At 37.7% G+C, this 22,703-nt stretch overlaps 3 protein-coding genes across 10 annotated transcripts; all 3 read left to right on the top strand.

Moving 5' to 3' along the window:
* Positions 1-22,689, top strand: LOC104814618 (pentatricopeptide repeat-containing protein At5g14770, mitochondrial-like). The gene is given in 8 exon segments (XM_019202592.1): positions 1-1,867; positions 1,967-2,148; positions 4,860-5,506; positions 5,508-6,806; positions 6,893-6,973; positions 9,916-10,987; positions 21,413-22,296; positions 22,392-22,689. Coding segments are annotated over 5 exon segments (3,900 nt in total). The 5' UTR covers positions 1-1,867; positions 1,967-2,148; positions 4,860-4,898; the 3' UTR covers positions 22,253-22,296; positions 22,392-22,689.
* LOC109115996 (pentatricopeptide repeat-containing protein At1g12300, mitochondrial-like) lies at positions 42-1,978 on the top strand. The gene is made up of 2 exons (XM_019202593.1): positions 42-1,788; positions 1,893-1,978. Exons 1-2 carry the CDS (start codon positions 42-44, stop codon positions 1,976-1,978), a joined length of 1,833 nt encoding a protein of 610 aa, XP_019058138.1.
* Positions 14,473-19,028, top strand: LOC109115969 (pentatricopeptide repeat-containing protein At3g22470, mitochondrial-like). Of its 8 annotated transcripts, none has more exons than XM_019202610.1 (5): positions 14,473-16,558; positions 16,680-16,872; positions 17,544-17,865; positions 18,165-18,584; positions 18,684-19,028. In XM_019202610.1, the coding sequence occupies exon 1, from the start codon at positions 14,602-14,604 to the stop codon at positions 16,513-16,515; it is 1,914 nt and encodes a 637-aa protein (XP_019058155.1). In that variant the 5' UTR covers positions 14,473-14,601; the 3' UTR covers positions 16,516-16,558; positions 16,680-16,872; positions 17,544-17,865; positions 18,165-18,584; positions 18,684-19,028. The 8 variants fall into 8 exon arrangements, with proteins under 8 accessions (XP_019058155.1, XP_019058154.1, XP_019058157.1 ...); XM_019202609.1 differs by having other exon boundaries at positions 17,544-17,872; XM_019202612.1 differs by having other exon boundaries at positions 17,544-18,332; positions 18,428-18,584.
* Positions 22,690-22,703: the final 14 nt, after the last annotated feature.

Below are 22,703 nucleotides of genomic sequence, written 5' to 3'. Positions count from 1 at the left end.
ATGCAGTCTTACGTTGTTCCTCTGTTTTATGCTGTCGGAGAATGGCTTACTCTAGTGTTAGAGACAGCGATATGTCGTTCAGAGAGAGATTGAGATGTGGGTTTGCTGACAGTAATGTCCACGAAGCTGTTGCTTTGTTCCATCAGATGGTTCGGTCTCGCCCCCTCCCTTCAATTATCGATTTCAACATGCTGTTGAGTGCCATCGCCAAGATGAAACGGTATGATGTTGTGATTTCGCTTTTCAAATCAATGGAATTGGTCGGGGTTTCACACAATCTCTACACTTTGAGCATTCTGATCAACTGTTTCTGTCGCTCACGTCAAGCGGTCTTAGGATTTTCGATTTTTGGAAAGATCATGAAGTCGGGTTACGAGCCTAGCGCTGTCACATTCAACACTCTGATCAATGGGTTCTGCATCCTAGGTGAAGTTTCCGCAGCTTTAGACTTGATGGAGCGAATGGTGGATGCAGGACTTCAGCCTGATGTCGTAACATTTAACACTGTCGTCAACGGATTTTGTCTCAAGGGTAGAATTCACGAGGCAGTAACTTTGACTGAGCGGATGGTAGAGAAAGGCTGTCACCCCAATACTCGTACATATAACACCATTTTGAACGGTATTTGCAAGCTAGGGGATTCTGCTTTAGCTCTGGATTTGATCAAGAAGATGGAGGAAAGGTGCACGGTGGTCACTGTCGTAACATATAATACGATTATCGATTGTCTTTGCAAATCTGGGAACATCGACAATGCGTTGAACGTCTTTAGTAAGATGGATGATCGAGGAGTTTTATCAGATGTCATTACCTATAACACTTTGGTTAATGGCATGTGTAGTTTAGGCAGATGGAACGATGCCTCGCGATTACTGAAGGATATGATGAGAAGAAAAATCATGCCAGATGTAGTTACTTTCAACGGATTAATCGATAAATTCATTAAAGAGGGGATGTTTCTAGAGTCTAAAGAACTGTACGAACAGATGCTCCAGAGAGGTTTGGTACCGGATACGGTCACTTATAATTCTCTTATTGATGGGTTTTGCATGCAGAATCGTCTTGATCAAGCAAGACAAGTGTTTGATTCTATGGTTACCAAGGAATGTTTTCCAAATGTAGTGACATTTGGTGCTCTCATAAATGGATACTGCAAGTCTGGTAGGGTTGATAAGGGTCTCGAGCTCTTTAGTGAGATGTCTCGAAGAGGGGTGACTGCTAATAACAGAATTTACAACTCTCTCATTCAAGGATTTTGCCAGGCAGGCAACATTGATGCTGCCCAGACACTTTTCTTCGAGATGCAGCGTCGCGGTCCACATCCTGATCTAATAACTCACAATATTTTGCTTGATGGACTATGTAAAAATGGAAAACTGGATGAAGCATTGGAATTGTGCAGCAAGATGGAAAAGGATGGGATGAGCCTTGATATAGCTGTACACAATATTATCATTCATGGCATGTGCAAGGCGAAAAAGATTGATGAGGCATTGCAGTTGTTTAATCTGCTTTCGGATAAAGGGGTGGAACCAAATGTGATAACATATAATACGATGATTTCGGGACTCTGTCGGAGGGGTTTATTTGGTGAAGCCGAGAAGTTATTTAGTGAGATGAAAGAGACTGGTTGTTTGCCGAATGATCGTACATACAACACATTGGTCCAGGGTTATCTAAATCACGGATACACGTTAAAGGGTATCAAACTTATAAAAGAAAAGAAGAGATGCGGGTTCTCTGCAGATGCGTCAACGATAAAGATTGTAGTAGATATGGTATGTGACGGTAGGTTGGGCCAAGAGTTTTTGGATTCTCTTTGATAACGGGACCTTGCTTCCTGTGATGGCAATCGTCTGAGTAGGAGGTGGGTTGTTTTTTCTGGCCTATAGATTTGGATTTGGATATCAAATGCGTTGAGACCTTCAAGGAGCTCCAATCTGATCGTTCTTTGGATGATTTGCAGACAGCCCGGTAAGGTTATGAGATGGAGTGTCAACTTCATCTTTGATGAGAAGTCAACTTAACAAAGTCTTCTCGCTGAGGAAAACATCACAATAAGGTTACCATGAAACCTACTGTGGTTGCATCAATCATTCTACAGATCACTTCCTCATGTCTGTCTCATGATGAAGCTGAATTTAAAAGGTAATGTCTGTTCTGTCGTTTATCACTTTCTCATGTTTGCTTGACGTGAAAATGGATAATATCCCCCTTAATTAAAATTTATAAAACCTGGGCCTATAGTTGGTAGAAAAATATAAGAATTTTATGCCATATTTAATGACAGCAACATCAACGGCCCATTAACTACCATGTTGATTATGCTATTGAATCGCACTTAAAATATCTAACAATATTTGTAATCATCGAATTTAAATTTAAATTTAAATTTAATTCTAGCAAACTCGCAACATAATCATATTTTTGCTCAACTAAACCTTTTAAAATAACGAAAGTCAAAACATTTAATAATAACTGAACGATAACATAGTATAAATGGCAAACATTAAATAGTAAGAACTATTAACACCGCATGAATACAAAATAAAAATCACACCACGCAAATCAATGAACCTTTAACAAAAATGATCAATGAACCCCATTGGCATTGTACCCCCACCATCCATAAAAATAGTAACTTTTTTTGTATATATAAAATGTCTGCCTATGTGTCTTAGTTTTGCTGAATAATTCTCACTTTTAATCATTTTCAATTTTATCACATTACCTCAATCTTCTTATTAAATGATATCAAACGATCCATAAAATTAAAGTCAAATAGTTTCTTTATTGTTAGTGTTAGGGTTTTGTTTTTAGTTTTTTTTTTTGTAGTTGTTGGAATTCTTAGCCCTTTTGTAAGGAGCCAATGATGCACTTGTGGGAAAGATATGTTATCATCCCATTGGTATCTAAAATTTGTGTTTGCTTTATAAAGTAGATGTGATGATGCTAAGAGAAGTGGAGCCCTTAACCAAAAGAAAACATACTAGCATCTTTTAAAATATGTCACAAATTTCAACCTTTTTTTTTAAATTAAAAATAGAAAATTATTAAAAAAAATGAAGAAAAAAAACGTCTATGGAGGAATATAGGGTTCTAGGAATATAGGGTCTTGGCCTCTCTTGGTTTATGTTTGGTTGTTTCCCAAATTGAAATAAAATGAGCATTAGAACACCAAGTGTCCAATGTCTCATATGTCTTAATGGCCCAAATTTGATACAACATGGCTTTCATGGATTTTTGTATGTCCTTCACTAATGTTCCTCTAAGATATGTTAACTATTTTTTTTTAATTCGAGTATATGTATTAAATTTTTTTTATGACATGAGAATCCGCAATTACTATCATTCGGGTACGCCCTAGATAAATCTCCACATCATGTAATAACATGCAAACTGTATGAGAGACGTAAACCAATCTAAGTTATCCATAACTATAATGTTCATATATAGATGAGGAATTTAAGACGATTCGAATTCCCAACGTTAAGATGAAATGGTCAGTATTTAAACAACTTATATGGGTTTCTCCCATGTGATCCTACATTGTTTCCATTCAAGTGAAATTTAGTCTTCCATTTGTGCTCTTACGGTTAAACCACCCACACCACTCGTTCTTATTATTTCCCATTACTAAATTAAATTCGACTTCGTAATTGTTTTCCTTCAGAATATATAGCTTGACAAACACAATTACTGATTATATATAATATCGTATATGATCGGATTCATATATTCCACTATTAGATTGACCTTTTTCGATATTGCAGAGGGAATGAAGGAGACGAAAAAAGAACTTTAGAAATTTTCTCAGTGTATTGCAAAACTGCGTTGTACATCATGCATATATACAAAACGAATTAAGGAATCAATTTGCAAGAAAACAAACCTATCCTATAAAGGCTATATAGATCAGAGAAACTGTGAGTAATACATAGCCTTGCAATCTGTTTGCTAAACCAGAGACTGAAAAGTTGAGCATAACCAAACCATAACCGAAAGAGCTTAACCGATAATAATCTTAATTCTTTGTTTTTTTATTTGAAACGATACGGATTCTATATAATATTTTTAAGATGCCGGTTAGATGTTTATATTCAATGGTTTAGGGTTTAGAAACAGTTCAAGGTAAGTACATTCCGTATGTTAGGTTTCATAAATTAACGTATTTTCCTCCATTCTTTTACTTCTTTTGGTATTTCATTCGTAGATGCACCATTCCATATCTTAGTAGCCTTAGTAAAAAAAATGTAGTAGTTAAATTATCATTTTTTTTCCTGCTCCTTTGCTGTACTTCTTTTGTCGGAATAAAATATCCAACTAATTTTTTTTGGTGGTTGGTTGGATGGTTATGTGACACGTGGCATAATGTTGCCGAACCAATTAAGGGATGAAAGCCGATGGATGCAATGGCACTCTCACCTAATAAATAAGCCTTAACGTAATGTTTTTCTATCATTATATTTCAGTTTTTACAATTTAAAATAATGAGGAGAAAACTAGAAAATATAATATTTCGGATTACAAGAAGACTCCGTGATTTGCATCGTCGAAGCTTTCAACATTCTTCACCATTAATGTCCTAACACTGATATATATATATATATATATACACTTGACAAAAATACACTGATATATAAATATATATGTATATATGTTTTGTAAATATGGGAGCAGGTTTGAAAAAGGATTGGTTGAAATTGAAAGCATTTAGGGCCCATTTCCTCCGGCCTTTAGCTCCAAAGGATTTGGGATTCCTTCTTCTTACACTTCGTTCTAGGGTTCGTATAAGAAGCTAAGCACATTAGCAATTTCATGTATTTCGGCACACTAACAAATCTCCTCTTTCCTTAAAGCTGCTCTAGGTTTCTCTCTGTATGTTCTGAAGCTTCACGATGTCGCCGATGGTTCGGAGAGTGGCTGCCGTTGCAGTGTCTTCTGCATCATGCTTCATTTGTACTCCTCTCTCACACAAAGGTATTTCCAATGCAGTCTTACGTTGTTCCTCTGTTTTATGCTGTCGAAGAATGGCTTACTCTAGTGTTAGAGACAGCGATATGTCGTTCAGAGAGAGATTGAGATGTGGGTTTGCTGACAGTAATGTCCACGAAGCTGTTGCTTTGTTCCATCAGATGGTTCGGTCTCGCCCCCTCCCTTCAATTATCGATTTCAACATGTTGTTGAGTGCCATTGCCAAGATGAAACGGTATGATGTTGTGATTTCGCTGTGCAAATCAATGGAATTGGTCGGGATTTCACATGATCTCTACACTTTGAGCATTCTGATCAACTGTTTTTGTCGCTCACGTCAAGCGGTCTTGGGATTTTCGGTTTTTGGAAAGATCATGAAGTTGGGTTACGAGCCTGATACTATCACATTCAGTACACTAATCAATGGGTTCTGCATCCTCGGTGAAGTTTCCGCAGCATTAGACTTGATGGAGCGAATGGTGGATGCGGGACTTCAACCTAATGTCGTAACATTTAACACTGTCGTCAACGGATTGTCTCAAGGGTAGAATTCACGAGGCAGTAACGTTGGCTGAGCGGATGGTAGAGAAAGGCTGTCACCCCGATACTTTTACATATAACACCATTTTGAACGGCATTTGCAAAGTAGGAGATTCTGCTTTAGCTTTGGATTTGGTCAAGAAGATGGAGGAAAGGTGCACGATGGTCGATGTCGTAACTTATAATACGATTATCGATTGTCTTTGCAAATCTGGGAACATAGACGATGCGTTCGGCGTTTTCAATAAGATGGATGATCGAGGAGTTGTATCGGATGTCATTACGTATAACACTTTGATAAACGGGCTCTGTATTTTCGGTAGATGGAACGACGCCTCACAATTGTTGAAGGATATGATGAGAAGAAAAATCATGCCCGATGTAGTTACTTTCTCCGGATTAATCGATAAATTCATTAAAGAGGGCACGTTTCTGGAGGCTAAAAAACTTTACGGACAGATGCTCCAGGGAGGTTTGGTACCGAATATGGTCACTTATACTTCATTGATTGATGGGTTTTGCATGCAGAATCGCCTTGATGAAGCAAGACAAATGTTTGATTCTATGGTTACCATGGGATGTTTTCCAAATGTAGTGACGTTTGGTGCTCTCATAAATGGATACTGCAAGTCTGGTAGGGTCGATAAGGGTCTCGAGCTTTTGAATGAGATGTCTCGAAGAGGGGTGACTGCTAATAACATAATTTACAATTCTCTCCTTCAAGGATCTTGCCAGACAGGCAACCTTGATGCCGCCCAGACGCTTTTCTTCGAGATGCAATGTCACGGTCCACTTCCTGATCTAATAACTCACAAGATTTTGCTTGATGGGCTGTGTAAAAATGGAAAACTGGATGAAGCATTGGAATTATGCAGCAAGATGGAAAAGGATGGGATCAGCCTTGATATAGTTGTATATAGTATTTTCATCCATGGCATGTGTAAGGCGGAAAAGGTTGATGAGGCATTGCAATTGTTTAATTTGCTTTCGGATAAAGGGGTGGAACCAAATGTGATAACATATAATATGATGATTTCGGGACTCTGTCGGAGAGGTTTATTTGGTGAAGCCGAGAAGTTATTTAGTGAGATGAAAGAGACTGGTTGTTTGCCGAATGATCGTACATACAACACATTGATCCAGGGTTATCTAAATCACGGATACACGTTAAAGGGTATCAAACTTATAAAAGAAAAGAGATGTGGGTTCTCTGCAGATGCGTCAACGACAAAGATTGTGGTAGATATGCTATGTGACGGTAGGTTGGACAAAGAGTTTTTGGGTTCTCTTTGATAACGGACCTTGCTTCCTGTGATGGCAATCGTCTGAGTACGAGGTGAGTTGTTTTTTTTCTGGCCTATAGATTTGGATGTGTTAGTTTGGATTTGGATATCAAATGCGTTGAGACCGTCAAGGATCTCCAATCTGATCGTTCTTTGGATGATTTGCAGACAGCCCGGTAAGGTTATGAGGAAAGATGAGATGGAGTGCCAACTTCATCTTTGATGCAGAAGTCAACTTAACAAAGTCTTCTTGCTGAGGATCACTGCTTATGTCTTCTCAGTGTGACTATCAACGCGTTTATGGTTTCTCGAAAGACAGCAAACATGTGTTGTTGTGTATACATAGACATATCCCCCTGTTTTCTTTTTTTAGAACGAAAAACTTAGTTTTGTTCAAAAGAATCCATATCCAAAAAATATATGGAATTTTCGCTAATGAATTCCATCTAAAACCGTTTCATTTAATAAAAACAAGGGATAATTCCATTTAAAACCCTGTACTTTTCTCTCGTCGCAATTTAAACCCTGTACTTTTTTTTGATCCAAAAAAACATTGTACTTTTGAAAATTGGCAATTAAAACTCTATACTTTTAAAAATTGGCAAATAAAACCCTGAACAAAAAATAATATTATTTAATGCTGACATGGCATCCTAATCATCTGCCACATCATCAATCTCTAATATTTAATAATATTAATTAATAAAAATAAAAATAAAATAATAAAAATAAAAATAAAATTTTTAAAATGATATATATTCATAAAAATTATACATATATATAAACATGTTTATAAAATTTTTAAAATTATATACATATATAAATATATTTATATATACATATATATACATATATAAATATATTTATATATACATATATATAGATATGATACATATATATCTATATATGTGTATAATTATTATATGTTTTATATGTATGTGTTATATATGTATTTTTCCCTAAAAACATTATATATATATGTATGATTTTTAGGAAAAAAATATAATTTTTAAAATTTTATTTTTATTTTTATTATTTTATTTTTATTTTGTATTAATTAATATTATTAAATATTAGGGATTGATGATGTGGCAGATGACCAGGATGTCATATCAGCATTAAATAATATATTTTTTCGTTCAGGGTTTTATTTGCCAATTTTTAAAAGTATAGAGTTTTAATTGCCAATTTTTAAAAGTACAGTGTTTTTTTGGATCAAAAAAAAGTACAGGGTTTAAATTGCGACGAGAGAAAAGTACAGGGTTTTAAATGGAATTATCCCTAAAAACAATTACCCAAATTATTCTTCTTAGAATATTTATAATGTTTCGTAAAACTGGTCAATATGATATGGACTATAATATACTAAACAAGTTAAAATAATTATAATGCTTTGTGTTTGTGATTAAAAAATATATGTATTAAAGGAATATTTTTACAGCTTAACATAATTAAGGAAAAAACCAGAAAACAGAACAATCCCAAGGACCGACTGCTCGCTCTAGGGTTCGCGAAAGCAGATTTGATATAATCCATGTGTTTTTAAATCTTTGGCCCATTTTCCCTAAAATTAGCAAAAGCAGATTTGCCGTTTCCTTCAGTCTTCTGCTCACTCCGATGTCGGCGATGGTTCGGAGAGTGGCTGCCGTTGCATTGCCTTCTGCATCATGTTCCATTCGTACTCCTCTCTCTCACAGAGGTATACCCGACACAGTCTTACGCTGTTCCTCTGCTTTAAGTTGTCGGAGATTGGTTTATTCTGGCGTTAGAGACAGCGGTATGTCGTTCAGAGAGAGATTGAGACATGGGTTTGCTTATAGTAATGTGGATGAAGCTGTTGCTTTGTTCCATCAGATGGTTCGGTCTCGCCCCCTCCCTTGTATTATCGATTTCAACATGTTGTTGAGTGCCATCGTCAAGATGACACGGTATGATGTTGTGATTTCGCTTTGCAACATTTCTCGGGGTTTCATATAATCTCTACACTTTCAATATTCTGGTCAAAACTGTTTCTGCCGTTCACGTCAAGTGATCTCAGGATTTTCGATTTTGGGAAAGATCATGAAGTTGGGCTACAAAGCTAGTGCTGTTACATTCATGGATTGTGCATGGCTGAGAAGATTGATGAAGCATTGCAGTTATTTAATCTACCCCTAATATTTTTTTTTTCTTCTTGTAAAGAGCAAGATAAGATCACACCGGTCATAAAAATAGAGTTTATATTCAAAATTGATGCAAATCATATTGTCATTTGAAAAGTATTTATTTAAAATGTAAATAAGAAGCCTTAAAATTCTAAAAAACCAAGTATCATGCAATTGTTTTTTTTTTAAAAAAAAATTCCTATGGGAGTTTAGAATCAATGCATAAAAGCGGTAGGAAGATTAAAAATTGGTATAGGTAGTTGGATCTTCTTTGGTATTTTTGTCAATTAAAAACCAAATTTTTATAGAGCCCCAAATCCATATACCCAAAAAAAATTTGCAACTCTTTTTCCTTGTCATATTTTTGTTTTCCAGTGGTAATTTGTAATTTCAACATTAAGTTTGGAGAGATTGAAAAATCATACATTTCGCATCGACTGTAATATGTCGTAACGAGAATCCAAAATCTCATAAAATAAGCTTTCGTTTTCCTAAATTAAGACAATAGTTATATATAAATAAACTTAAATTATTCTCACGTCAGTCAGTATTATAATTATTCTGATTATTGTTCTTGGCGGGGTTTCGCTTAAATTCTTATAATGCCAACTGGCAGACAGACTCTCTCTCTGTTTAGTGTTTATGTTCGCAACAGGAAAACAAGACCAAGAGTTACTGTCTTAGAAATGTTTTTTTTTGTTGTTAAAAGCTGTCTTAGAAATGTTCCTTCTTTCTCATGTTTTAACATAAATGAAAATAAATCAGAAAATTCGCATTAAATTTAACGTTACTGAGCTGATAAAATCTTCGGCCCATTTCCTTCGGCCTTCAGCTCCAAATGGTTTGGGCTTCTTACACTTCGTTCTAGGGTTCGTATAAGCAGCAAGCAGTTTGCCATTTCATGTATTTCGGCACACTAACAGACTCCTCCTTTCCTCAAATCCGTGCTAGGTTTCTCTCTGTTCGTTCTGAAGCTTCACGATGTCGCCGATGGTTCGGAGAGTGGCTGCCGTTGCATTGTCATCTGCGTCATGCTTCATTCGTACTCCTCTCTCTCACAAAGGTATTTCCGATGCAGTCTTACGTTGTTCCTCTGTTTTATGCTGTCGGAGAATGGCTTACTCTAGTGTTAGAGACAGCGATATGTCGTTCAGAGAGAGATTGAGATGCGGGTTTGCTGACAGTAATGTCCACGAAGCTGTTGCTTTGTTCCATCAGATGGTTCGGTCTCGCCCCCTCCCTTCTATTATCGATTTCAACATGTTGTTGAGTGCCATCGCCAAGATGAAACGGTATGATGTTGTGATTTCGTTTTGCAAATCAATGGAATTGGTCGGGATTTCACATGATCTCTACACTTTGAGCATTCTGATCAACTGTTTTTGTCGCTCACGTCAAGCGGTCTTGGGATTTTCGGTTTTTGGAAAGATCATGAAGTTGGGTTACGAGCCTAATACTATCACATTCAGTACACTAATCAATGGGTTCTGCATCCTCGGTGAAGTTTCCGCAGCATTAGACTTGATGGAGCGAATGGTGGATGCAGGACTTCAACCTGATGTCGTAACATTTAATACTGTCGTCAACGGATTTTGTCTCAAGGGTAGAATTCACGAGGCAGTAACTTTGACTGAGCGGATGGTAGAGAAAGGCTGTCACCCCAATACTCGTACATATAACACCATTTTGAACGGCATTTGCAAGATAGGGGATTCTGCTTTAGCTCTAGATTTGATCAAGAAGATGGAGGAAAGGTGCACGGTGGTCGATGTCGTAACATATAATACGATTATCGATTGTCTTTGTAAATCTGGGAACATCGACAATGCGTTGAACGTCTTTAGTAAGATGGATGATCGAGGAGTTTTATCAGATGTCATTACCTATAACACTTTGATTAATGGCATGTCTAGTTCAGGCAGATGGAACGACGCCTCACAATTGTTGAAGGATATGTTGAGAAGAAAAATCATGCCGGATGTCGTTACTTTCTCCGGATTAATCGATAAATTCATTAAAGAGGGGATGTTTCTAGAGTCTAAAGAACTGTACGAACAGATGCTCCAGAGAGGTTTGGTTCCAAACACGGTCACTTATAGTTCACTGATATTTGCATGCAGAATCGCCTTGATGAAGCAAGACAAATGTTTGATTCTATGGTTACCATGGGATGTTTTCCAAATGTAGTGACGTTTGGTGCTCTCATAAATGGATATTGCAAGTCTGGTAGGGTCGATAAGGGTCTCGAGCTCTTGAGTGAGATGTCTCAAAGAGGGGTGACTGCTAATAACATAATTTACAACTCTCTCATTCAAGGATTTTGCCTGGCAGGCAACATTGATGCCGCCCAGACACTTTTCTTCGAGATGCAGCGTCGTAGTCCATATCCTGATCTAATAACTCACAATATTTTGCTTGATGGACTTTGTAAAAATGGAAAACTGGATGAAGCATTGGAATTGTGCAGCAAGATGGAAAAGGATGGGATGAGCCTTGATATAACTGTATACAATATTATCATTCATGGCATGTGCAAGGCGGAAAAGATTGATGAGGCATTGCAGTTGTTTAATCTGCTTTCGGATAAAGGGGTGGATCCAGATGTGATAACTTATACTACGATGATTTCGGGACTCTGTCGGAGAGGTTTATTTGGTGAAGCCGAGAAGTTATTTAGTGAGATGAAAGAGACTGGTTGTTTGCCGAATGATCGTACATACAACACATTAATCCAGGGTTATCTAAATCACGGATACACGTTAAAGGGTATCAAACTTATAAAAGAAAAGAAGAGATGCGGGTTCTCTGGAGATGCGTCAACGACAAAGATTGTGGTAGATATGCTATGTGACGGTAGGTTGGACAAAGAGTTTTTGGGTTCTCTTTGATAATGGACCTTGCTTCCTGTGATGGCAGTCATCTGAGTACGAGGTGGGTTGTTTTTTTCTGGCCTATAGATTTGGATGTGTTAGTTTGGATTTGGATATCAAATGCATTGAGACCTTCAAGGAGCTCCAATCTGATCGTTGATCGTTCTTTGGATGATTTGCAGACAGCCCGGTAAGGTTATGAGGAAAGATGAGATGGAGTGCCAACTTCATCTTTGATGCAGAAGTCAACTTAACAAAGTCTTCTTGCTGAGGAAGACATCACAATAAGGTTGGCATGGAACCTACTCTGGTTGCATCAATCATTCTACAGATCATTTTCTCATGTTTGTCTCATGATGAAGCTGAATTTATAAGGTAATGTCTCTTCTGTTTTTCATTGTTTGGTCCAATATAAAGAAAACATTTGTAATGTAATTTGTGAAATAGATCTGTTCCTTACCATATGGTCTCCTGTTTAATCATATGGGCTACTTCAAAATCGTTCCATCCTATTCCTATTCTTAGCTTTGTTTTCTTATTTTATGATATTGTTGTGATAAAATTGTGCTAGACATGCATTTGATTTGAATTCAGCGAGTAAGAGTGTGTTCCTTTCTGGTAAGGGACAATTGGTAATGTTCTTGTTATGGTTGGTGACTCAGAGGAAGTCAACTTCTTGCTGTAGAAAACATCATCACACATAGGGTTTGCATAAGATCACCGCTCCTGAATTACAAATAATGGCTTTGTATCAATAAAACCATCAAAATTTATCCTTACGTAAAGAAAACTAAGTATAACGCAATTGTTTTTTGTAATCAATGCATAAAAGCTGTAGGAAGAATAAAAATTGCAAATATATCGGTGGATGGATCTTGGTATTTTTGTCAAATAAAATTCTTATAATGCCCAAATAAGTCTACTTAAAAGGCCCAATGGATATAATATATATATATATATATATATATATATATATATTGCAACTCTTTTTGGTTTGCATTAATATCCAAAAAAGTATCATAATCTTTTAATTTCCATATTTTTGTCTTTCAATGTGTAAGAGGAGATTTAACTAACAGAGACAAACCGGTCTTCCTGTTGCGTTGGTTTTGATCTGCTTATCCTTCGGTTCACGCTCTTATGGGGTCGATTATGCATTGGTCCCATCTGACACCAAGTAAAACTCTTCTCTTGGTCCCGACAGCCGCCGTGGTGTTGTTGATGATGATGATGATCTTCCCGAGTTATAGGGTATATCAACGTTATTGGTCGCCATGCTGTGGTTGGTCTTAAATGCCAAGACGTGAAATACAAGGTGATCAGAAAATGACAACTTGTCATATCCCGTGTTTACGAATGCTCTGCTTAAGAGTTGAGACCAATTCAAAAGCTGTGTACTGACCTGGAGTCTACACTTTTTGTTTCACTTTTCAGGCCGGGGATAGGTGCTTTCTTCACATTGGTAATAACAATGAGACCAGAGAGTTCTGTTCGATTCACAGATCATCAAAGTCCACCGATGCTAGTCTTTTATGAAGTGTGTTCTTACAGTCTCTCTGTGGAACAGGTCATTGGTGAGAACAATCTAATAATGGGTTCTTGCCATGTATTGCTCATGATTGCAAGATCGGTGACAACAACATATCTGCCAACAATACTCTTCTTGCAGGCCATGTGGTCGTAGAGGTAATATTAACTATACACACACAGCAGGAGCCATTGTGGTTCACCAGTTTTGCCACATTGGTTCTTTCTCTTGCATCAGTGGTGGTTCAGTGGTATGTCCTTTCTCAGAGCTCTCAGTTGCAATGTGCCTTTCCTCACACAACGGGAACTCTTATCGGGTTTTCTGCATAGAAAGTGGAATGCAAAGCTCCGGGTTTTTTCTTGTTGTCTGAATTACATGATGGTGACCGGAGAAAGAGCAGAAATTCGCGGTCTGAAAGCACGTATTGGTTTGAAGAAGGGTGAAGTCTCTTGCAAAACATGTTGTCTTTGGGAGCATCTAAAGATACTGCTCTGTGGTTAAACAAAACTAACATAAAACACAGTTTTGTTTAAGAGAATCCGATTTACTTTTTTTAAAAAAAAAATTAAAATATTTCACCTATCCACCAAAAGACCATTGAAAAATATATGGAATTTTCATTAATGAATTTTGATTTATTACCCAAATGATTTTCTTAGAATATCTATAAGGTTCCTTAAAACTCGTCAATGTGATATGAACTACAAAATTCATCAAAATAAGAAGTTTAATTTTATAAATATATAATCGAATTTTAAACTCATAAAATTTTTACATGCTAGAAATACATAATATCCATGCTATAGAAAATATCCAGTTTATCAAAGACAAGAATTGTCGTGGTGATGATAGTAAGGCAAAATGGAAGACGGTACACTCGAATGAGATAAAATAATATACTAAATTTCTCGATACAGTATAACAATAATTATATCTAATAACTAAATTTTGTCTTTGTGATAGAAAAATAAGGAATATTTTTACAATTAATGAGGATTGAGGAGAAAACTAGAAAACAAAATATTTCGGACTCCGTGTTCGGCATCGAGGCTTCCGACGTTCTTCAAGATAATGTCGTAACACTAACACATATATATAATATTTTTATAAAATGTTCGGCCCATTTCCTTGGGCTTCCTTCTTTTCTTCTTACACTTCGTTCTAGGGTTCGTATCAGAACTCAGAAGCAAAGCAGATTTGCCATTTCATGTATTTTGTGGCACGCTAACAAATTTCCTCTCTGTTCGTTCTGAACCTTCACGATGTCGCCGATGGTTCGGAGAGTGGCTGCCGTTGCATTGTCTTCTGCATCATGCTTCATTCGTACTCCTCTCTCTCACAAAGGTATTTCCGATGCAGTCTTACGTTGTTCCTCTGCTTTATGTTGTCGGAGAATGGCTTACTCTAGTGTCGGAGACAGCGATATGTCGTTCAGAGAGAGATTGAGACGTGGGTTTGCTGATAGTAATGTCGACGAAGCTGTTGCTTTGTTCCATCAGATGGCTCGATCTCGCCCCCTCCCTTCAATTATCGATTTCAATATGTTATTGAGTGCCATCGCCAGGATGAAACGGTATGATGTTGTGATTTTGCTTTGCAAATCAATGGAATTGCTTGGGATTTCACATGATTTGTGCACCTTCAATATTCTGATAAATTCTTTCTGTCGCTCACGTCAAGCGGTCTTAGGATTTTCAGTTTTGGGACAGATCATGAAGTTGGGTTACGAACCTAGTGCTGTCACATTCAACACCCTGATCAATGGGTTCTGCATCCTAGGTGAAGTTTCCGCAGCTTTAGGCTTGATGGAACGAATGGTGGATGCGGGACTTCAACCTGATGTCGTAACATTTAATACTGTCGTCAACGGACTTTGTCTCAAGGGTAGAATTCATGAGGCAGTAACTTTGACAGAGCGGATGGTAGAAAAAGGCTCTCAACCCGATACTGTTACTTATAACACCATTTTGAATGGGATTTGCAAGCTAGGGGATTCTACTTTAGCTTTGGATTTGGTCAAGACGATGGAGAAAAGGTGCACGATGGTCACTGTCGTAACATATAATACGATTATCGATTGTCTTTGCAAATCTGGGAACATCGACGATGCGTTGGGCGTTTTCAGTAACATGAATAGTCAAGGAGTTGTATCGAATGTTATTACTTATAACACTTTGATTAATGGCCTCTGCAGTTCAGGCAGATGGAACGACGCCTCACAATTTTTGAAGGATATGATCAGAAGGAAAATCATGCCCGATGTTGTTACTTTCTCCGGTTTAATCGATAAATTCATTAAAGAGGGGATGTGTCTAGAGGCTAAAGAACTGTTCGAGCTGATGCTCCAAAGAGGTCTGGTTCCAGATACGATCACTTATACTTCACTGATTGATGGGTTTTGCATGCAGAATCGCCTTGATGAAGCAAGACAAATGTTTGATTCTATGGTTACCATGGGATGTTTTCCAAATGTAGTGACGTTTGGTGCTCTCATAAATGGATACTGCAAGTCTGGTAAGCTTGATGAGGGTCTCGAACTCTTTAGCGAGATGTCTCGAAGAGGGGTGGCTGCTAATAACATAATTTACAATTCTCTCATTCAAGGATCTTGCCAGACAGGCAACCTTGATGCCGCCCAGACGCTTTTCTTCGAGATGCAATGTCACGGTCCACTTCCTGATCTAATAACTTACACGATTTTGCTTGATGGACTATGTAAAAATGGAAAACTGGATGAAGCATTAGAATTATGCAGCAAGATGGAAAAGGATGGGATGAGCCTTGATATAGTTGTATATAGTATTTTCATCCATGGCATGTGTAAGGCGGAAAAGGTTGACGAGGCATTGCAATTGTTTAATTTGCTTTCGGATAAAGGGGTGGAACCAAATGTGATAACATATAATACGATGATTTCGGGACTCTGTCGGAGAGGTTTATTTGGTGAAGCCGAGAAGTTATTTAGTGAGATGAAAGAGACTGGTTGTTTGCCGAATGATCGTACATACAACACATTAATCCAGGGTTATCTAAATCACGGATACACGTTAAAGGGTATCAAACTTATAAAAGAAAAGAAGAGATGCGGGTTCTCTGGAGATGCGTCAACGACAAAGATTGTGGTAGATATGCTATGTGACGGTAGGTTGGACAAAGAGTTTTTGGGTTCTCTTTGATAATGGACCTTGCTTCCTGTGATGGCAGTCATCTGAGTACGAGGTGGGTTGTTTTTTTCTGGCCTATAGATTTGGATGTGTTAGTTTGGATTTGGATATCAAATGCATTGAGACCTTCAAGGAGCTCCAATCTGATCGTTGATCGTTCTTTGGATGATTTGCAGACAGCCCGGTAAGGTTATGAGGAAAGATGAGATGGAGTGCCAACTTCATCTTTGATGCAGAAGTCAACTTAACAAAGTCTTCTTGCTGAGGAAGACATCACAATAAGGTTGGCATGGAACCTACTCTGGTTGCATCAATCATTCTACAGATCATTTTCTCATGTTTGTCTCATGATGAAGCTGAATTTATAAGGTAATGTCTCTTCTGTTTTTCATTGTTTGGTCCAATATAAAGAAAACATTTGTAATGTAATTTGTGAAATAGATCTGTTCCTTACCATATGGTCTCCTGTTTAATCATATGGGCTACTTCAAAATCGTTCCATCCTATTCCTATTCTTAGCTTTGTTTTCTTATTTTATGATATTGTTGTGATAAAATTGTGCTAGACATGCATTTGATTTGAATTCAGCGAGTAAGAGTGTGTTCCTTTCTGATCACTTCATCATGTCTTCTTTTTGGTGACTCAGAGGAAGTCAACTTCTTGCTGTAGAAAACATCATCACACATAGGGTTTGCATCGTGAGTTACAAATAATGGCTTTGTATTAATAAAACCATCAAAATTTATGCAAATTAAATTGTCGTTTCAAAAGGATTCCTTCACGTAAAATAAAACTAAATATCATGCAATTGTTTTTTGTAATGTCCTATGGAGTTTAGAATCAATGCCCAAATAAGTCTACTCAAAAGGCCCAATGGATGTAATATATATATATATATATATATAAAAATTGCAACTCTTTTTGGTTTGCATTAATATCCAAACAAAGTATCATAAGCTTTTAATTTCCATATTTTTGTCTTTCAATGTGTAAGAGGAGATTTAACTAACAGAGACAAACCGGTCTTCCTGTTGCGTTAGGGTTGATCTGCTTATCCTTCGGTTCACGCTCTTATGGGGTCGATGATGCATTGGTCCGATCTGACACCAACTAAAACTCGTCTCTTGGTCCCGACAGCCGCCGTGGTTGCCGAAACTTGGCGGATGAGTCTGTTAAACAGCAAACCCAACCCATTAAATGGAAAAAGGGATGTTTCGGTTGGTCCGTTTTGTACTATTGGTTCTTCGGAAAAGCTGGGCGATGGATGCAAACTATATCCTTCTAGCCACATCTTTGGGAACACAAAATTGGGGGATTCTTGCGTCCTTATGACGTAGGCCGGTTTTGCTCTTCTGACCAGTGGTATATGGTATTTCCTCTCAATTTTTTAACGTTGTTCTGGTGTGTGTGTGTATATGCCTTGATTTTTGTCAGCCAGTGGTGCTGTTGTTGATGATGATGATCTTCCCGAGTTATAGGGTATAGCAACGTTATTGGTCGCCATGCTGTGGTTGGTCTTAAATGCCAAGACATGAAATACAAGTGATCAGAAAATGATAACTTGTCATATTCCGTGTTACGGGTACTCTGCTTAAGAGTTGAGACCAATTCAAAAGCCTGTGTACTGACCTGGGGGCTGGACGTTTTGTTTTACTTTTCAGGCCGGGGGTAATTGCTTTCTTCACATTGGTAATAACAATGAGATCAGAGAGTTCTGTTCGATTCACAGATCATCAAAGTCCACCGATGCTGGTTATTGACCGATATGAGCAAAATCTCTAGTCTTTATGAAGTGTGTTCTTACAGTCTCTCTGTGGAACAGGTCATTGGTGAGAACAATCTAATAATGGGTTCTTGCCATATATTGCTCATGATTGCAAGATCGGTGACAACAACATATCTGCCAACAATACTCTTCTTGCAGGCCATGTGGTCGTAGAGGTAAATATTAACTATACACACACAGCAGGAGCCACTGTGGTTCACCAGTTTTGCCACATTGGTTCTTTCTCTTGCATCAGTGGTGGTTCAGTGGTATGTCCTTTCTCAGAGCTCTTCTTACAGGCCATGTGGTCGTAGAGGTAATACTAATGATACTACTTTAATGGCATGGTTTTTATTCGGATCTGTATCTATGTAATTTATCGCCAAATTTAAGCTGTTGCTGCTGAAAAATGCAGGACTATACACACAGCAGGAGCCACTGTGGTTCACCAGTTTTGCCATGTTGCTACTTGAATGGCATGATTATTTAGAGATGTTGCAGGAACAAGGCAGAGATCAGTACGGAGTTCCCGTGGTGCGGGAAATGGTGCAGTCAATCTGGGATTCTTTCTGTGAAAACCGTCGTGGGATCTACAAGTTGAGGCAGTGGTCGGGTTCTTGAGTATCACTGCCTAGTCTTCTCTCCCTTGTTTGGTTGTATATAGACCTCTTCGATGTGTGTTCAATCACAAACAATGGCTGAAGCTACCTTTAATAGAATTTTTGCTTTGGTACCAAAAAGTACATATTGGTTTGAAGAAGGGTGAAGTCTCTTGCAAAACATGTTCTCTTCGGGAGCATCTAAAGATACTACTTTGGTGTTAAACAAAAGAGAAAAAAAAAACACTAAACTCTCAAATTTTGACAAAAAAAAACATTTAACTTTTTATTTTATCCAGGAAAAAACTCTTAAAAATTTCCGAACTTGCAAAGTACGAGAAAAAAAATTCCTGAACTTGCGAGGGTACCAAATAATTCATGATCTTGCAAAAAGTATCTCAATAAATCTTAATCTTGTTAAAAAGTGTCATATTAATCATTCGAAAAAAACTGATTATAATAATATGATTCTATGTTCTACGTGTCAGGTGATATGGTACGCGAACTGATAAGTTTCTTTATTGTTAGTGTTAGTTTTAGTTTTTTTTTTTTTTTTTTGTAGTTGTTGGAATTCTTAGCCCTTTTGTAAGGAGCCAGTGATGGACTTGTGGGAAAGATATGTGAATTAACTAAATTATCATCCCATTGGTATCTAAAATTTTGTTTGCTTTATAAAGTAGATGTGCTAAGAGAAGTGGAGCCCTTAACCAAAAGAAAACATACTAGCATCTTTTAAAATGTGAAAATATCCAACTAATTTTTTTTTGGTGGTCGGTTGGATGGTTATGTGACACGTGGCATAATGTTGCCGAACCAATTAAGGGATGAAAGCCCATGGAGATGGAGGCAATGCCCCTCTCACCTAATAAATAAGCTTTAACGTAATGTTTTTCTATCATTATATTTCAGTTTTTTCCACCTTAACCTCCATTTCCTTTTGTGTGGGATTGTTGTCCGTTTCACGATTATGACGCATCATTTTCATTTGTTTCTCAACATCATCATATAATTTAGTAAATATTGTATCAAATTCTCAGATCGGATATTCAAAAATTTGAGAGTATAAGATTTTGGAACCGAATAGTTTGGATTGTAAGTTCTCGAATGAATTTTATCGTCAACTGTTAATTCAAATATTCAGATAGAATAGTATATAAAATTTTTCGGATTACAAGAAGACTCCGTGATTTGCATCGTCGAAGCTTTCAACATTCTTCACCATTAATGTCCTAACACTGAGATGATATTTACTTGACAAAATACACTGATATATATGTATACATGTTTTGTAAATATATCCTCCGGCCCATTTCCTTCGGCCTTTAGCTCCAAACGGTTTGGGCTTCCTTCTTCTCACCGTTCGTTCTAGGGTTCGTATCAGAAGCAAAGCAGTTTGCCATTTCATGTATTTCGGCACACTAACACACTCCTTTCCTCAAATCCGTGCTAGGTTTCTCTCTGTTCGTTCTGAAGCTTCACTATGTCGCCGATGGTTCGTAGAGTGGCTGCCGTTGCATTGTCTTCTGCATCATGCTTCATTCGTACTCCTCTCTCTCACAAAGGTATTTCCGATGCAGTCTTACGTTGTTCCTCTGTTTTATGCTGTCGGAGAATGGCTTACTCTAGTGTTAGAGACAGCGATATGTCGTTCAGAGAGAGATTGAGATGTGGGTTTGCTGACAGTAATGTCCACGAAGCTGTTGCTTTGTTCCATCAGATGGTTCGGTCTCGCCCCCTCCCTTCAATTATCGATTTCAACATGTTGTTGAGTGCCATCGCCAAGATGAAACGGTATGATGTTGTGATTTCGCTTTGCCAATCAATGGAATTGGTCGGGATTTCACATGATCTCTACACTTTGAACATTCTGATCAACTGTTTTTGTCGCTCACGTCAAGCGGTCTTTGGATTTTCGGTTTTTGGAAAGATCATGAAGTTGGGTTACGAGCCTAGTGTTGTCACATTCAACACCTTGATCAATGGGTTCTGCATCCTAGGTGAAGTTTCCGTAGCTTTAGATTTGATGGAGCGAATGGTGGAGGCGGGACATAAATGTGATGTCGTAACATTTAACACTGTCGTCAACGGACTTTGTCTCAAGGGTAGAATTCACGAGGCAGTAACTTTGACTGAGCGGATGGTAGAAAAAGGCTCTCAACCCAATATTTTGACATATAACACCATTTTGAACGGGATTTGCAAAGTAGGGGATTCTGTTTTAGCTTTGGATTTGATTAAGAAGATGGAGGAAAGGTGCATGATGGTCAACGTCGTAACATATAATACGATTATCGATTGTCTTTGCAAATCTGGGAACATAAACGATGCATTGAGCATTTTTAGTAAGATGGATGATCGAGGAGTTGTATCGGATGTTATTACGTATAACACTTTGATAAACGGGCTCTGTATTTTTGATAGATGGAACGATGCCTCGCGATTATTGAAGGATATGATGAGAAGAAAAATCATGCCCGATGTCGTTACTTTCTCCGGATTAATCGATAAATTCATTAAAGAGGGGATGTTTCTAGAGTCTAAAGAACTGTACGAACAGATGCTCCAGAGAGGTTTGGTTCCAAACACGGTCACTTATAATTCACTGATTGATGGGTTTTGTATGCAGAATCGTCTTGATGAAGCAAGACAAGTGTTTGATTCTATGGTTACCAAGGGATGTTTTCCAGATGTAGTGACGTTTGGTGCTCTCATAAATGGATACTGCAAGTCCGGTAGGGTCGATAAGGGTCTCGAGCTCTTGAGTGAGATGCCTCGGAAAGGGTTGGTTGCAAATAACATAATTTACAATTCTCTCATTCGAGGATCTTGCCAGGCAGGCAACATTGATGCCGCCCAAACGCTTTTCTTCGAGATGCAGCGTCGTGGTCCACATCCTGATCTAGGAACTCACAAGATTTTGCTTGATGGACTGTGTAAAAATGGAAAACTGGAAGAAGCATTGGAATTATATGGCAAGGATGGGATGAGCCTTGATATAGTTGTACACAATATTATCATTCATGGCATGTGTAAGGCGGAAAAGGTCGACGAGGCATTGCAGTTGTTTAATCTGCTTTCGGATAAAGGGGTGGAACCAGATGTGATAACATATAATACGATGATTTCGGGACTATGTTGGAGAGGTTTATTTGGTGAAGCCGAGAAGTTATTTAGTGAGATGAAAGAGAGTGGTTGTATGCCAGATGATCGTACATACAATGCATTGATCCAGGGTTATCTAAAACACGGATACACGTTAATGGGTATCAAACTTATAAAAGAAAAGAAGAGATGCAGGTTCTCTGCAGATGCGTCAACGACAAAGATTGTGGTAGATATGGTATGTGACGGTAGGTTGGACAAAGAGTTTTTGGATTCTCTTTGATAACGGGGCCTTGCTTCCTGTGATGGCAATCGTCTGAGTAGGAGGTGGGTTGTTTTTTCTGGCCTATAGATTTGGATTTGGATTTCAAATGCGTTGAGACCTTCAAGGAGTTCCAATCTGATCGTCATCTTTGATGCAGAAGTCAACTTAACAAAGTCTTCTTGCTGAGGAAAACATCACAATAAGGTTAGCATGAAACCTACTCTACTCTGGTCGCATCAATCATTCTACAGATCACTTCCTCATGTTTGTCTCATTATGAAGCTGAGTTAAAAGGTAATGTCTGTTCTGTTTTTCATCGTTTGGTCCAATATAAAGAAAACATTTGTAATGTAATTTCTGAAATAGATCTGTCCCTTATCATATGGTCTCCTGTTTAGTCATATGGGCTACTTCAAAATTGTTCCATCCTATTCCTATTCTTAGCTTTATTTTCTTATTTTATGTTATT

This window comes from Tarenaya hassleriana, unplaced genomic scaffold (assembly GCF_000463585.1).
Source record: "Tarenaya hassleriana unplaced genomic scaffold, ASM46358v1 Cleome21, whole genome shotgun sequence".
Classification (NCBI taxonomy): domain Eukaryota; kingdom Viridiplantae; phylum Streptophyta; class Magnoliopsida; order Brassicales; family Cleomaceae; genus Tarenaya; species Tarenaya hassleriana.
The sequence above is the reverse complement of the archived record's forward strand: the minus strand, read 5'-3'. Positions and strand labels throughout refer to the sequence as shown.